Source organism: Vicugna pacos, chromosome 3, assembly GCF_048564905.1.
Source record: "Vicugna pacos chromosome 3, VicPac4, whole genome shotgun sequence".
NCBI lineage: Eukaryota > Metazoa > Chordata > Mammalia > Artiodactyla > Camelidae > Vicugna > Vicugna pacos.
Window position 1 is genome coordinate 94682951 of NC_132989.1, and position 17794 is coordinate 94700744.

General features: G+C 35.1%; 1 protein-coding gene across 1 annotated transcript in view; it reads right to left on the reverse strand.

Moving 5' to 3' along the window:
* WDR70 (WD repeat domain 70) overlaps window positions 1-17794 on the reverse strand; it is a 234542-nt gene that overhangs the window by 84572 nt on the left and 132176 nt on the right. The window contains exon 10 of the mRNA XM_006207669.4: window positions 4962-5136. Within this exon, the coding sequence (XP_006207731.1) occupies window positions 4962-5136 (175 nt within the window). The remainder of the gene's footprint in view (window positions 1-4961; window positions 5137-17794) is intronic.

The window sequence follows — 17794 nt, forward strand, 5'->3', positions numbered from 1 at the left end:
GAGACATAGTTAAACAGCATCCTGAGATCTAACTTCCCAATTCTACAAAAACTGTAAATTGCCTAGGAGCTATAAAGAAAGGAGGAAGAAGGCGAACAGATATTAAAACCTGTTACTGATAAGTCCTGTTTGGGTGCTTTAAATACATTACCTAATATAATCTTCAAAATAACCTGACCAGGTGGATCATGCCCTATTTCATGAATAAAGAAAATGAGGCTGTAGAGAGCTTGGGAAACTCAGGACTGAGGGACAGGAAGTCCCAAGTAATACAGTGTAATTGTATGTCTCAGGCATCATTTACAAAATGTGCTCTGGAACTATGTAGTAGATTTTCAGCCATTCATATATATTTTTCTAAGTTCCAAGTATTAGGCCTAATGAAAAAACAAAAATCTATATTTGAATTTTTAGCATTACTCTTTATATTTTTTACAGAGATACACCATTTTTTCTCAAAGGAAGACACCAGAATCATTTTCTAAATCATTTGACTTTTTAAAAATGTTTAAAAATATCATTTTTTCCTCTATAATGTCCTTCTCTCCCCCAGTCATCAATAGTTCACTGCTTTACTTAAACAACTAATACTGGGTAAAAGCTATAAATTATTGTTAAGTGATCAGTCTTTGTAAAAAGAAGGGAAGATACCTTTTCATCATTTGCTCATTCTCAGTGAGGTGGCAGGTGCTCAAAAATACCAGGTGAAATGTTCCTTATCTAGACAGATAACTACTAGATACAGGGATACAGATTTAGAGCTATGGAGTGGCGGGTACAGCTCAGTGGCAGAGTGCATGCTTAGCATGTACAAGGTCCTGGGCTCAATCCCCAGTACCTCCATTAACAACAACAACAACAACAAAAACACAGACAAAGACCTATGGAGAAAAGTACAGAAAGATACATACAAGCCTTATGGGGCAAAAATAGGATAATGACAGTAGCACCAAGAGGCAATTGATAAAATGGTAGTAATAGTAGTAATAATAAATTTTTTGAAAAGTATATATTGCGTGTATATAAAATTATGATTCCATTTAAATAACAAAACTTTGAAAAAAGCCAAGTAGAACTATATCTGTTATTATAAGGTTGTTTATGTTATACTTTCAAGTAAAAAAAGCAAATTATAAATTATTTCTATATATATAAACAGAATGTTTTAATCTGTGTGTGTGTGTGTGTATGTATAAAATATTAATAAAGGGAAAGGTGTAGAAGGACATAAACCAACGAATCTTAACTCAGGTTATCTGACAGTGATTGGAGACATTTAAAGATCTCTGGAGCACTGGGTGCAAGCTACTGCTAGTAACTTTATTTCCTGTATTCTTTCTCCTTCACATCTGCTCTCTTGTTCACTGGGGGCTTATCTGCCTAGAAGCTTAACTCCTGGTGTGATTACCAGTTCTTGCTCCAGCTTTCTCTGGCCAATACCAACGATTCTCTAGCATGGCTGAGAGAATGTGAGCACTGATCAACCACGGAGCTGGAGAAATGTCTCTGCAGCATCTCATAGGCTTGACTGAGGCTTTCCTGATAAGGGTTTGTAGTGTGTGGTCATTTTCCCAAAGGGACAGCCCCAGAATCTGGGCTGGGGTCACAGTCCAAAGGAGCAGTAGGGGACAGTCAGGTGGAGTGGGTCAAGTTGCTGGTAGTACCCTACTGCCAAATCAAACTTCAAGTATTATTTCCTCCCATCACCTATGTCTAGGGAAGGCAAAACTCCATGAATATGATGGGTCCTCATGTTCCTGCCAAAATCTTAGTCTACAAATAGTGACTGCAATACAAGGGAGTACAGCATGTTCCTTCAGTAGAGAGTCTAGCATATTGGAGATTCTTGATAGATATTAAAGAGCACTGACACTGCTTTGAGCAAAGTACATCCAAAGAATTTGGTAGGTATTTTTATACGAACAGAAGAAGTCATTTGGTATTTTTTATAAGGTTATACATGCTGGAAGGTAGAAATTATACATGAAAGAGACAAGAAATCCGTTTTTAAAAATCCACCTATTATGTATTTATATACAATTAAGGCTGTATTAACAACTACCTCAATATTCCCTTCCTGATCTCTCTCCCCTCCTCTCTTTCATATCTCCATTGCATTATGTTTTCATATAACAAAGATAGTTATTTATGCTACTATTTTTAATGATTTCTTAGAAATACACTGAAAATCTCATTTTATGTTACCTTTTCAGAATAACATTCATTCACTCATCCATTCAACAAAAAGTTATTAAGGATCTGTCATCGTTATTTGCTCTGGGAATACAGCAGGGAACAAAATAGACAATAATCCTTTCCCTCATGGAACCAAAATCCTACTGGAGGGAAGTAGCCAATAAACATATAAAATATATGTATAGTATGTCAGATGGTGATCAACATGGAAGAAAGTACAAGGGACACCAAGTGCCACTTGTGGGGCAAAGGCTGCAATTTTACGTAGTGTGGTGTCAGGGAAGGCCTAGCTGAGAAGAGGAAATGTGAGCCAAGTACTGAAAGAGGTGAGGAAGAAAAGTCACGTGAACGTCTAGGAGAAGAGTGTTGGAGGCTAACAGGCTCAACGTAGGTAAAGGCCCTGAGTCAGGGTGCATGCTGTTACCTCCGCTTTGTCACCTCCCCTACTTTACTCCAACTAAGCACTAATCTCCCTGCTGTTGCTCAGATATATGCTGGTGAATGGGGGTGGTGAGGGACCAGGGAGGCGGTGCATACCTGCAGAAGCTCCTCTGAAGTGGCCATCTTCTCAGACTGAAAGACAGCCTATCATCATGTGACTGAGAGGGATGCCGGGCAAACAAACACTCCGTTTGAGCAGCATCGCGCAACAGAATTTTCTGCAATGACGGGAATGTTTTCTATCTGTGCTGTCCAATAAGCAGCTGGTATGACTGAGGAACTGAAATTATTTTAAAATGAAACAATCCAATGTGGCAAGTGGCTACCATACTAGTCAGCATAATTCTAGAATAAAGGTAGGTCTTAAGAACATAGGAATTAATCACTGACAGACACCTTACTTCTAAGAACACAAATATGTTTCATTTAATTTGCTTAAGCTCAAGTTGGTCTAATGGGACTTCTATGATTAAACATGGCAATTATGGTAGCTTTACTTAATTGTCACAAAATGTATGTATTAACCATTAGATGCCATGTAATTCTTCAGCTACTTGTGTGGAAAAACTATGGTTTCTTACCTCAGCTTTAGTGTTTCCCTATAGATAATTATTGTTGAAGTAGTAGTTAGGAAAATTTTAAATCTGTTTTTAAATCAAACTGTTTCCTGCTAGCAGGTTTTTGCCTCTCAATTTGTCTTCAGGTGACATACACACATGCAAATGTAAAAATATGAAGGAAATATAATGAATAGGAAGCTATCCCTTCACATCTTATTAAATTCTAACAAAATAGAATAAAAGACTATAATGAGCAGAATGGCTTAAGACTCTTTGGGGGTCTGAGGGGACTGGCATTCAAATAGCTTTGTCTTCTACAAAACTAGAAATAGGAGATATATTAACTATCTCAAGAGATATGCAAGGCCAATGTTTAAAAATTATACTCAACTTTATAAAAATATATGAGCTCTAAGAAAAAGGCAAATATATATACATATATACAAACACACACATATTTAGACACACACACATACACTATACCAAACACATCACTATTAAAACTTCAGAAGAAAACTTCAGGTTTTAGAATTTCTATATTTAAATCAACAGCACCCAGAGACGATGAAAGCCAGTTACTAAAAAATTTATTGCTTATTTAAAACTCAGTTTACAATTCAGAGGATTTTTAAAATCTCTGAGCTGTTATGAAGCTTTATGGGGTTTATAGTAGAGATGAAAACAGAAATAAAAAGATCTGACAAACAGAAAATACCAAAGATATTTCCAGCATTATTAATATGGATTCTTCTTTCCTCTATCATTACTTTTTACCTTATTCCAAGAAAAGTGACTAACTCATCTGTCTGAAAAGACAACTATTTTCCTGGGGCCTCTTTCAAAATGCAAATGCTTAATGGGTAATTTTATTTGAAAGAATATTATTTTTTAAAACTTTTAAAAAGACCTAGAATGTAAGCTCTATGAAGGCAGGACTTTTTGATAATCTACAGTATTCCCAGTGCCTAGAATAGTGCCTGTCATATAGTAAGTAGTTAATAAATATTTATTAAATTAATAATTTGACCAGAACCTTTTATTAAAATAAGATAACCAATCTGTATTAAAACATTAGTGCAGATTTTCATTTTAACATTAGTAATCTAGAGTCATTCCACTTAAAATTCTTGTCTTACCATCTATACATATAACAAAGCCCCTTCAAAGAATTAGCCAAAGGCTTTTATATTCATTATTTCTATGGTTATGGAATTCTACGATCCCTATCCAATTCCAAAATTTATTTATTCTAATAATGATCTAAAATTGAAAAGAAAAAAATGTGAAACATACTCAAATGGAATGTTGTGGAATGTCCAAACAAAATATTATTTAAATTACTACAGAAATCACTGCATAAAAACTGAAGAACCATCCTCGTCATTTTAAGGTTTTCTTAAATCTTTTAAAATGTATTTTCTAGTTCTCTGCTTAGTCTCGTTTTATATTACTATAAAATCCTTCACTATCAAAATCAAGTACATTGAGATGTCATACAATAAACTAGTTTATGCTTTTTAAATTTTATACCAACAGATCTAGTTTATTTTAAAAACAAAATCTAATACGCGTTGGAAAATACTGAGCTGGAATGTTTGCTGAAATCCTGTTTACTGCAAAAGTCGCAATGTTTTATCAACTAACACTGAAGTTTAAATTAGGGCTAAACTCAGGAAATTGATCTTCATAATATTTTAACATGATGTTTGTCTTTATAAGGTAGTTTTCTTCCAAGAAAAACGGACTTAAATGTCCTTGACTTACAGTCAAATTTCGATCCCAGATCTGTATGCTTCCGTTCTGGCAGGCAGCTGCTATGAGGTTTCCATCTCTACTGTATGTGCACGTGGTGGGAATTACTTTTTTACCCTGCATCGTCCGTGGTTTAAACACACTTTTTTGCTTCTTTGGATTTTCAACATCCCATGTCCTCACAGTCCTAAAAAGAATAAGGAGATTTTCATTTATAAAAAAGAAAGTATTAAGGGATAGACTGGGATTTCAAAATTGTAGAATAGATAAACAAGATTACACTGTATAGCACAGGGAAATATACACAAACTGTTATGATATATGTGACAATGAGTGTGTATATGTCCATGAATGACTGAAAAATTGTGCTGAACACTGGAATTTGACACAACACTGTAAAATGATTATGAATCAATAAAAAATGTAAAAAAAAAAAAAAGAAAGTATTTTAAAACACAAAAGAGTCCAAAAACATTGTTTCACCTTTTATGCATATAAATATAATGGTTTTAAACTTATTTAATATTTAAATGATACTTAAACTTACTTAAATATTTTAAATAAAATGTACATTGTAAAACATTCTCCACTTATAAATGAGGTTATTCACTGAAATAAAGCGAACTATACAAATTGTGTTCTCATCAAATCAAATAGCAAGTGGCAAATTCTACTTCAAATCTATGTTATTAGTTCTGACCCTCTAAAGCAGTAGCTTCCAAACAATTCTCATCAGTAAAACTGTTGAGCATATACCTCCTACATACACACATTATTTTCTAAATAACTTGCATATGCTTATATATTGTTATATAACATACACCAGAAAACACACTGGAAAAAACAGGTTACTGAAAAAGAATGATGTCCTGCTCTAGGGCCCAGGCAGCATCTCACACCTCTTGAGGAAGCTTAATACCCTGAGTTTTCACCAAGTAAGAAGTAACAGGAATCTAAGCTGGGGGAGGGACAGAATACCCTTCTGCTCAGAGTCCCAGGCAAAGGAGTACTGCCACTAAGGGAGACTAAAATAAAATCTATAAGACCCAGAGAGAGAGAGAAGAAAATAATAATAATAATAGTAGTAGTAGTAGTAGTAATAATAGTAGTAGAAGTAGTAGTAGTAATAATAATAATTATAATAATAGTAATAATAATAGTAATAATGATAGTAATCATCATCATCATCATCATCATCATCTTCAAAAAACAAAGATGAGTTCTTGGCAGAAATCATCTAAGCCAAACCACTACAGAAAAACATCTCTGAAGTTCTGAAAGAAAAAGTAGTCAATCTAATATTCTACAGCTAGATAAAATACATTTCAAAATAAGATGAAATAAAGACTTTTTCTATGCCTAGACGACTCTTACTGATGCATGGATGATAGACAAAACTTACTGGGATATAACACATAATGAAATTCATCTTTTTAAATGTGCAGTTCTATAAGTTTTGACAAATACATAGTTCTATCACTCCAGAAACTTCCCTTATATTGCCTCATTATAGAAAACTTCTCTCCCCAGTTTTAACATTTGGCAACGATTGACCAGTTCTCTATTCCTATAGTTAAAAGCTTTATTCAATATTATATAGCAGGAATCATACTGTATGTATCCTTTTCAGTCTGGCTTCTTTAACTTAACATAATGTATCTGAGTTGTTGTTACATATATCATTAGTCCATTCCTTTTTCTTGCTGAATATTATTCCAGTACATGGATATAACACATTTTGTTTATCCACTTGGATTTATCCAAATGAAGGATACTGGGTTGTTTCCAGTTTGAGGTGGTTACAAATAAAGTCACTATAAATATTCATGTACAGGTGGGGTTTTTTTGTTGTTGTTTTTTTTTTTTTGTAAAATAAGTTTTTGATTCTCTTGGCTAAATGTCTAGAAATGGAATTGCTAGTCATATGGAATGTGTATGTTTAACTTTATAAGAAATTGCTAAACTATTTTCCAAAGTGGTTATTCCATTTTTGCATTTCCACCAGCAATGTATAAGAGCTTCATATCCTTATCAGCACTTGGCAGTATCAGTTGTTTATTTTTAAGCCATTCTAGTAGGTGTGTGTAGGTATTGTGATTTTAATTTACTTTTCTTAAATGATACTGAAGATCTTTCTATGTACTATTTGTCATCTCTTTCTCTTATTTGGTGCAGTGTCTCTCCATATTAAATATTTAGTTGCTTATTTTCTTATTATTGTGTTTTGAGAGTTCTTTAGATATTCTGGATAAACGTTCTTTACCAGACATGTGTTTGGCAAATATTTTCCAAGTCTGTAGCTTGTTTTTTTTCATTTTTAATAGTCTTTCAAATAGCAAACATTTTAAATTTTGATAAAGCCTGAGTTATCAAATTTTTTATGTCATATCTAAAATTATTTGCCTAAACCAAGGTCACAGAAATTCTCTTCTGTTTTCCTCTAGAAATTTTATAGTTTTAAGTTTTACAACAAGGTCTATGATCTATTAGAATTAGCTTTTATATGTGTTATGAAGTCAGGGTTCTTTTTTTTTTTTTGTATATGGATATTCAATTGCTTCAGTACCATTTTTATCTGAGCATTATAAAGCCTTACCCCTCATGAATGTTTACTTGTCTCCGTTCACTAATGTTTTGCATAGTTAATATGCACAAAAATGTTGAGAAATACTTCATGTGCCTTTTTTTTCTGCCCTTGGTTCTGCAACAATGGGGATAAATTATGATAGCTTCTCTTTTTTTTAATAACTGAACATCTCCAAATGTCAAATGATACTTTAGAATTATGATATGAAAGGCCCCACACAAGTACTATAAAGTATCATTATCATTATCTGGCTTGTTTAAAGTTCTTCATCTCTAAAAGTAGGACAATAATACCAACAATGAGGGGTTGTGAGGATTAAATAAGATTAGGGATGTAAACGTGTCTAGAACAGTACTTGGAACACAGTAGGCACTCAATAAATACTGGTTCCTTTCTGCTCCTCCTCTTAGACCATAAATTAAATATTAAAGTTAATAAACCCAATAACTAAGTATACTCCATTTGTTTCAGGAGATATTAGCAGATTGAGCTAGTTATCAAAATAACAAAGAAAGAAAGAAGCTAACCTAGCATATAGATGGATGAAATATAAATTTACATAGCATCTGATGGTGACTAATTACACTATGGTTTTATGGCTCTGATTCTCTGAATCTGTGCCTGAAAAAATGGATGCTAAAGTGCTAGGCCATTAGGTATCTGTCAAAACATTTAACGCTGAAGAACACATATTTTGAAACTTGGAGTGAGATCTGGTCTTGTAAAATTAAAACTGTGTTTCATTACAAAGATTTAAAAATAGAAGAAGGATCTGCCTGGGCCTTTCTGGACACAAAATGAAAACACCCAGAAGACAAGAAAAAGACACAGGTGGGGTCATTACATTGCCCGAGGCACAAATGCTTTCTATCTTAAAATTCTGAATTCTTTCCAGATACGAGTTCTAAACTTTCTGGCATCTGCTGCATAAATGCATCACAGCATTTGGCAGAAGTCAAGGGAAGCATTAATTTTGTATGGAAATCACTTAAGAGATCTTGGTTTAATTTTTCTCGAAAGACTACACAGGCAAGTTGAGTGATGTAAGAGTTTGAAACTTGCTGGCTCTCTTGGTAGAACAAATCCAACAAGAAGAACTTTCTTTTCAAAAATGCCCAGGTATTAAAGGTATTGTCCCATACAAATGGGGAAAATGTTCTAACTTCTTCATAAACACACATAATTCACATTATGCACACTACATACACATGGTAATTGCAATAAAAATGCAGTTGCTTTCAGAAGAAATGTTAATGCTCTACACTTATAATTATTAAAATTCAGCTTTATGAAATCTAGACTTAGAGTAAGGAATGAATGCCACAATAAATAACCCCTTATACTTTTACATTTGTGGCCAATTGATTTTCAACAAATATGCCAAAATAATTTCACAGAAAAAGAACAGTCTTTGATTTCAAAACATGATGCTGGGACGGTTGGATATCCACATGCAAAATGATGAATGTGGACCTTTACTTAACATCAAACAAAAATTAACTCAAAAGAGATCATTTTATGTTATGTCTAACATTTATATACATAAATGTAAAACTCTTAAAACATGACTTTGAATCAGGGCATGATTCAACACTAAAAGCACAAATAATAAAAGGGGGAAAAAAGATTAAGTTGGATATCAACAAATTGTATGTGCTTCAAAAGATACTATAAAGAAAGTTTAAAGACAAGCCATAAACTTGGAGGAAATATTTGTAAATCATATATCTGAGAAGGGACTGGTATTGAGAATATGTAAAGAACTTTACAACTTAATAAAAAATAAGTGACCCATTTTTTAAATGGGTAAAAGATCTGAATACGTATTTCACTAAAGAATATATACAAGTGCCCATAAGCACATAAAAAGATGCCTGACATCATTTGTTATTAAGAAAATACAAATCAAAGTCACAGTGAGATGTAAGATGGGCTCAGGGGTGTGTTGTACCACACAGAGAATATAGCCAGTATTTTATAATAACCGTAAATGTAAAGTAACCTTTAAAATTGTCTAAAAGGGAGGACAGGTATAGCTCAGTGGTAGAGCGCATGCTTAGCATGCATGAGGTCCTGGGTTCAATCGCCAGTACCTACACACACACACAATCCCCCCCACACACAAAAGGATGATTTAAAAAATCACAATGAGATATCACTTCATAGTCACTAGACAGCAATAATCAAGAGACAGACAATAATAAACGTAGTGAGGAAGTAAAGAAACTGGAACCCTTACACTTCAATGGTAGGAATGTAAAATGGTGGCCAGTTTGGAAAACAGTTTGGCAGTTTTGTAAAATATTAAACACAGATTTACCACATGACTCGGCAATTCTACTTCTAAGTATCCACTTAAGAGAACTGAAAACATATCCTCATGCAACAACTTTAACATGAATCTTCACAGAAGCATTATTTGTAACAGACAAAAACTGGAAACACCCCAGTTTCTATCAACTGGTGAATGGATAAACAAAATGTTAAATTGTCATACAATGGAAAACTACTTGTTTGGCAATAAAAAAGAAAAAGGTGTGATACGCACTATAGTATATGACTTTCTTGAGGCTGCCATAACAATAACTACAAACTGGATGGCTTCAAACAACAGTAAGTTATTTCTTTACAGTTCTGGAGGCCAGAAGTCTGCCCTCTCTGGAGGCTCTACAGGAGAATTCCGTCTTGCCTCTTTCAGCTTATGGTGCCTATTAGCACTGATTGGCTTCACTGGCTAATAACCACATCTCTCCAATCTCTGCCTCTATCTTCACATAGCCTCCCCCTCTGTGTATCTTCTCCTTTTTTGTCTAAATATTTGTTATTGGATTTAAGGCCCACCTGGATAACTCAGGATGATTTCATCTCAAGATCCTAAAGAATTTTATCTGTAAAGATCCCTTTTCTAAATAAGGTAACATTGACAGGTTCCAGGAGTTTCATATGGAAGTATCTCTGGGGGGCTACTACTCAACCCTCTACATACTACACCATGGATAAACCTCAAAATGTATCATGCTAAGTGAAAGAAGTTAGACACAAAAACTCATATGCTGTATAATCCAGTTATCTGAAATGTGCATGAAAAGCAAATATATAGACAGAAAGCAGATTACTGTTTGCCTGGGGCTGGGAGTAAGAATGGGGAATGACTAAACATGGATTTTCTTTAGGGTGATGGAAATCTTATAAATTAGATTGTTGTAATGGTTAACCAACTCTGTAAATATACTAAAAATCATTTAATTGCCCCAACCTCTCCTAGTTTTAGCTGGAATCAGGATAGCCGAACATCTCAATAAATTCCTAGGAAAAACCATAAAAAATTAAACATCTCTGAAAATCACTTTCAGAAACCTCAGATGAGAAAGTGGGTCAAACAGAATTAGATGAAATTCTCAATTTAAAATATATCCCAATATTCTTACTAGACAAAAATATGCCCTGCTCTTATAAACCAAATAACCCTAAAGCTCTTTACAAAGCACTTTTTAAATCTTTTATTTCATTAAATCAAACAACAAGAGAGATCAGGGTCTAGTATGTAAATAAAGAAATAAAGGAAACTAAATTACACAGAGTTCTAGTCCAAGTGACTGCAGGTGAAGTAGTCCTCAACAGCTTCCTACCAACATTAAATTAAAACCTTGCACCAGATAGCAAATGTCCAACTGCTTAAAGGTTTGTGTATAAATAGGATATATAGATATAAATATACAATACATTCATTAATATATTCATATTTATATATTAATAAGTGACCTTAAATATAGGAAGAGAAAAGGAGAGAAAGAGAAGGGAAAACTACATATTCCGATGTATATCCAAATATGTCACAGCAGTAGATTCCTTTTTTTCCCTTTAGGCCATTTCACTTTAACCCATTATGAAGCTCACGAGAGAAGTAGTGCAGTGTTTTAAGAGAACACTCACAAATAGATGCTGAGAATTGTTCTACTCAGACTTATGGCAAAAATGCTTCACAAGTATTTCAAAAGACTGTATGAAGACCTTCAAAGACCTAAAATTGTGAATCAGCATCTTCCAAACAGATACTCATTTTGACTCCTTTTATTCTCTTAACAGCTAGCATCACTATGTACATATAATAAGATTTCAATAAAATTAAAATCTTATGCCAGATTTACAATATATATTTTCATCATCTAGCTATCTTTCAGTACTCTTGTACTCTTGAATTCTCCTGAAATGTTCTTCAACATGATTTGCTCCCATTAACTTCTGTTGAGGCAATGAGCACTGTTCCTAGCTCCGAGGAAACAAAGATTGACTAGGACAGGGCCTTTGCCTTCATGGAAATCACAGCTTGGCTTGTGGAAATAACATACAAGCAATAAGCTATAGGACCATAATTCAACAACTATATATTAAATACTTTCTACAGGCTAGATATCTTGGTGGATACTGAGAATACAAAGGTACCTGTTCTCCAAGAATATATACCCACATGGAGGAGAAAAAGTGGGGAGGGGGGTGTCATCACATCATGAGGAAGCATCCAGAGAAGGGAAAAAGATAGCTCATTTGGAAAGATCTGGAAAGGGTTCCTCAGAGGTGTGTTTTGGGGGAAGAGTTGAGATTCTGCCAGTGAAATTTATAGTTGGGGGAGAGGGGTGAACTCTAGGAATTGGTGTAGAAGATGCAAAGATATGAAGGCTTGCAAAAGCACAGCTTACTCTAGGAACAAGAAGTTGTTTGCTTTGACAAGAGGACGAGGTGCTCAGTAGGCATGAGTAGAAGATGAGATGGTTAATAATCGTTGGCAATACCAGAGTGTAACGAGTATCCAATACAGAGTATAAAAGGTATCCTATAAGCTGTACTGGGATTATAGGCTTTATACTCCAGGAGACTATGAAGCCACTAAATAGAGGAGTGACTTAAGTTATATAATCAGACCTGTGCTTTAGGAAACCACTTGGGATGGCAGTGGAGAAGACTGAGTGGAGAGGACAAGTCTTCAGGCTGCATAGCCCAGGTGAGCGATGATCAAGACCTGGGCTAAGGCAGTGAGGTAAGGAGAGTGTAAAAGAAAAACAACTTTGAGGAGGGAAAGGAGGTGGCGCCATTCATTCAGTCAGACGGAGTTGTGGAAAGTGTGATGTTAAGACAAAAGATAGTAATATTAAAGGAAGTAAGAGCAGGTTAAGGTTCCGGTATCTGTGTGGCAACCAGGTGGAGAATCTTGCGGTACAGGGCAAGGGAAAGGAATACAATTAGGAGTCATCAGAATGCAGACAAAGATACTGTGGGAACTGCAGAATACAAATCCCCATGGAACAGATACTTAAGAAATAGGCAGCCAAAAGGAAAACGAGTGAGACAAAAGACAAGAAAGAGGTATGAGAGGAAGGGCAGGGCAGTGTTAGGAAGGACAATGGAGAAAGTTTAAAAGGATGGTATGATCAAGAGTGTCAGTTCCAAAGAGATATTAAGTAAAATAAGGAGTAAAAGGCTTTCATTGGATTTAACAGATAAAGGTCATAGATGAGGCCTGCAAGAGCAACTTTAGTAGAATGATGGGAGCAGAAATCAAAATACTTTGGAATTAGGAGTGGGAAGTTATAATGGAGAGACAGCAGGCATAGAGTGCTCCTGCATAAAATGCTATTTAAATACAGATAGGAATTGGGAGGGAGGAGATAAACTAGAAGCAAGGGATTAACAGATACAGACTACTACACAGAAAGTAGATAAGCAACAAGGATTTACTATGTAGCACAGGGAACTATATTTGATATCTTGTAATAACCTATAATGGAAAATAATCTGAAAATACACAAACACACACACATATACACACAAATAAAACTGAATCACTTTGTGGTACACCTGAAACTAACCCAAAATTGTAAATCAACTATCCTTCAGTAAAAAAAATAGTAAGAGAAAAAAAATAAGAAATAAAAAATACAGATAAGAATCGATAAAGCCTGGCTAGGGTAAAAGGATGCAAAAGAATGGAACTGAGGAAGAGAGGCTGAGGAGAGGATAGAACATTTGATTTGTCTCCTAAATGGGAAGAAGGAGTTATGGGCTAGATTTTGAAGAAGGGAATTTATGGCAGAAGGAATACCACAAGAAAAGGCCTTGAAAGGAATGGTGAATATAGTCTGATACAGTCACTGTGTGTGTGTGTGTGTGTGTGTGTGTGTGCGCGCGCGCGTGTGTTTTGTCGGGGGGTAGAAGGTGTTTTACACATTGTCTGGATGAAAATGGAAACAGGCTGGGACTGGATTGGGAAAGACCTTGCAAACCCAGCTGGGAAGTGTGCACAGTATTCTGTAAACTTTGGGAAGCAATGGAGATTCAACATCAAAAGAGGTTTGGGATCATGAAGGACAGGCCTGAACTCCTCTCCTGGGCAAGCAGTGTACCCCAAAGTCTGCCTGGACTGGTGCTCCAGCAACAAGACCTGGCCCATGGCTGCAGAGTGTGGAGCCAAGAAGGAATGAAGACAGTGTCCCTGACAAAGTTCCTAGACAAAGGAAAATGATGCTGTTATTAATAGAAATGGAAAATCTGAGAAGAGAGAAACACAAGAAAATGAAATTAAAATAGTAGAGATCCAGTGCTTCTAACCATATGTATTTCTGACCAATTGGAAATAAACACGAAGAAATCACTTATTAAAAAACTACTCTTCGGGAGAAGGCACTGGGAACAGACAGAAGAATTCTGTCATTCTCCCACTGCATTTCTATGTACATGATTGGGGGAAATTCACAACCAATCCACCTGGGGTGTGCTAGCCCACTAATTAATTATTCTTATTATATACATCAAAATAAGAAACCACATGTGGATTTGACCTTAAAATATGGAGAAATAAGTAGTGTGCCTATAATTACAAATGACTGTTTAATTTATGTTAAGAAGTAACACTAACTTCTGACAAGAGCAATACAAAGCCCACTGGGTGGAGGTGGAGAATGGGGAAGATATGGAGGAAGAGGAAAGAGAATATGGTAGTCAACACAGGATAAAGTGGGTATGACAAGTCTTACAGTAATCTGCCTCCACCCACCCTCTACCCTGGTGCTGCCAGGCCTCAACAGTACTTCTGGATCAGCTTCTCTCTGGATATTAGCAGGTGCAAGCAGGCTTTCCAACAGGCCGCTGAAGTATGAAGGCATTATTCTTCATGATTACAGTCATTATACTTAATTTTTTTAAATGCCTCTGAAATACAATACATACATAAAATTTTTACTCAACCAAGTTTCAAAGCAGCAGCCTCCACATCTGCAAAACAGATTCTAAAGATAACATTTTACGTGCCAAAGAGTGATTCAGTGCAAATCTGAAAATGAGATAAATATTCTTTTGAAAGGGAATGGACAGTTCTTCCTGACTGAAAAGTTAAACAATGCTTAATGAAGTTGTAGAGTTAAGTAGTGAAGTCAATGTTATTTTAGAAGTTTACACTAAAAATAATGAACCTTTTTCAATATCTCTAACAAATTAATCTACAACAGAACTCTAGTACTTGAAGGATTATTTCCAGAAATCATGAATGTCAAGATGTGTTTGATAACGAATTCAGAACACTTAATTAATAATCTGAATAAAAGCTAAGATTTGTACTAATAATCATGGTAAATAACATTTACATGCTCATAACAAAGCAAGAACTGTTCTAAGCACTTCATCATTTAATCCTCAACTCTATGAAGAAGGTACTATTATGACCTCCATTTTACAGAGGAAAACTAAGGCACAAAAGGATTAAGTAATAATTAATGTCAATATTCAAATAAGCAAAATAATAAACTACTGTACCAACTGCCCTCTCATGTTTCATAGTGTTGTCTATATGGATCCATGAAAACAGATAAGTTCACAATAATTTTTGATTAATATACCATAAATATTGATGGTTCAAGCAATAATTTTTAGTTGAGTAAGAATACTGCAAAACATCCATACCTATAAAGCCAGTGTAAAATAAAGCTGAATATAATTTATACTTTGTATCTTTTAGGAATAAGTAGTGACTCTGAAAGTCTCTCATAAAGTATATTATATTATAGAACTGTAGTCCTTACTATTTAAGAAAATAAATATCAACTTTTCTCTCCCAATGCAGGTAATCAATGAGAAAACACTTTCAGAAGGATACTAGGGTAAGGGACTGCATTTACTATAATTCTCTCTCTCTATCTTCTATCTCTCACACTTTCTCATCCTCCCAGACCTGTTACACATCTGTTCATAAGCCAGGCATTTTCCCCTTGAATAAGCTCTGTTAGACACTCTTTTAAAATACCTTTAGGGGATACATTTTCTGTGTGTAAGGAAGGAGAAACAGCACATAGAAGAATCAGCATCAGCTGATGCACAATGGGGAAATAACGTGAATCCAGGAAAAATCTTAAAACTCACCACACGTAGTTTAAAGCCTTGCACAGAAGTTATGAACTACTAGGATCAACAGAGTGGGGGTAACCATCCAAGCAGCCTTTTTGCCATCAGAAATGGGTCATTTGAGAAAAGGCACTGAGGGGAGACTCTGCCAAAAAAGTACTAAACACAAGGATAGCCTATGCTGAAAACAGGTTGAAAGTCAGCAGTTTCTCCAAATGCTCTCCAGAAATGCCTTTCCAGTACAGAAAGAGTCATAAAGAAATGTTCACCATCTGCAGCATTACCACTAGGCATAATACTACTAATAAAAGCTAAACATTTATCAAGTCTGCATCATACCAGCATTACACTAAGGGCTTTACACATGTTATCTCAACACTGAGGAAGGTACCTATAATCATCCTCATTTTATATATGAGGTATGAGAAGTTGTGTAATTTGTCTATGATCATACAGTTAGTGGCAGAGTTAGGATTCTGATCCAGGTCAGCCTGGTTGAGAAGTACCTTGATACCTAAAGGATAACTGTGTGTAGACCTCTGGCTGTATAATCACTGTATGAAACTGGGCCATATACTACCAAGTAAGCAGAGAATTCTTGGGTCATACTGCTAGATGTCTGACAAAGGCACTTTGAAAAGTACTGTTTACAGTACTGTTAATCTAGTTTTCAGGGACAATCATTACACATCTCCCTAAAATATTAAAAGGTTTGATTTCATAGTTTGGTTTTCACCTATCCCTACAGTTAGTCTGAATAAAATGGTCAGCACAACACTTCAATTTACTCCAGGAGACGTGAGAACCAGAATACAACTGCTAAAATGATGCATTCTATTCGGGTACATCCTACAGCATGGATGAACCTTGAAGACTTTATGCTAAGCCAGATACATTAGGACAAATATTCCATTCCACTTAATTGAGGTACCTAAAATAGATAAATTCATAGAGATAGAAAGTAGAGTAGTGGTTGCTAGAGGCTAGAGGGGAGGGGGCATAAGGAGTCACTATTGTTTAATGGGTACAGTTTCAGTATGGGATGATGAAAAAGTTCTGGAGAGGACCAGTGGTGATGGTTACACAGCAATGTTGAATGTTCTTAATGCCATTTAACTGTACACTTAAAAAATGGTTAAAATAGCAAATTTTATGTTATATATATTTTACTATAAGAAAATAATGCTCACAGCAAAAATAAATAAAAATAAAAAATGATTCATCCTTTGACTAAGTAGTGAGACCATCAAAGGTACTAATAAGGTAGACATTGCTTTAATAAATTAAAATAAATAGAAGTTTTCATACACTTCCCCCACCCCTGGGAGTTGGCTAAAGTACTGTGAGATCTGGGATTTGGAATCTAGTGAATTATCTCCTCACTTGTCACTTCAGAAGAGACAAGCCATCTAACAGTCAACAGCCAGTTAATGCAAAAAGATCTGTCCCTATTTGAAACAGCTAATATTTATCAGCTTATTGCCTTAGACCCTCTGCTGACCATCTCTAGATCTATGTATAGTTTTGGGGATTTTGCGGGGAGGGTTTTTGGGGGAGGGAAAGGAGGTCTGTGAGTTGCCTAAAATAGTACATATGTGTAGCTTTTGAAGAAAAAGTCTGTAGCTTACCCTAGATCATCAAAGAGACCCAACAAAGGTTAAGAATACAGTTCTAGGTTAACTAAATTTTACTCCTGGCCAAAGTAGGACCTTCAGAGATCTGACTGTATATTTAGATGGCATTGCTTTGATCCTCTCTTAGAATGGCTTTTCTTGGATTTCATTTTTTGGTCCTGCTTCTGACTTACGTTGAGGGGTGTAACAAAAAAATAATAACATGAATACACTACAGAAAAATGATTAAGGGTGAG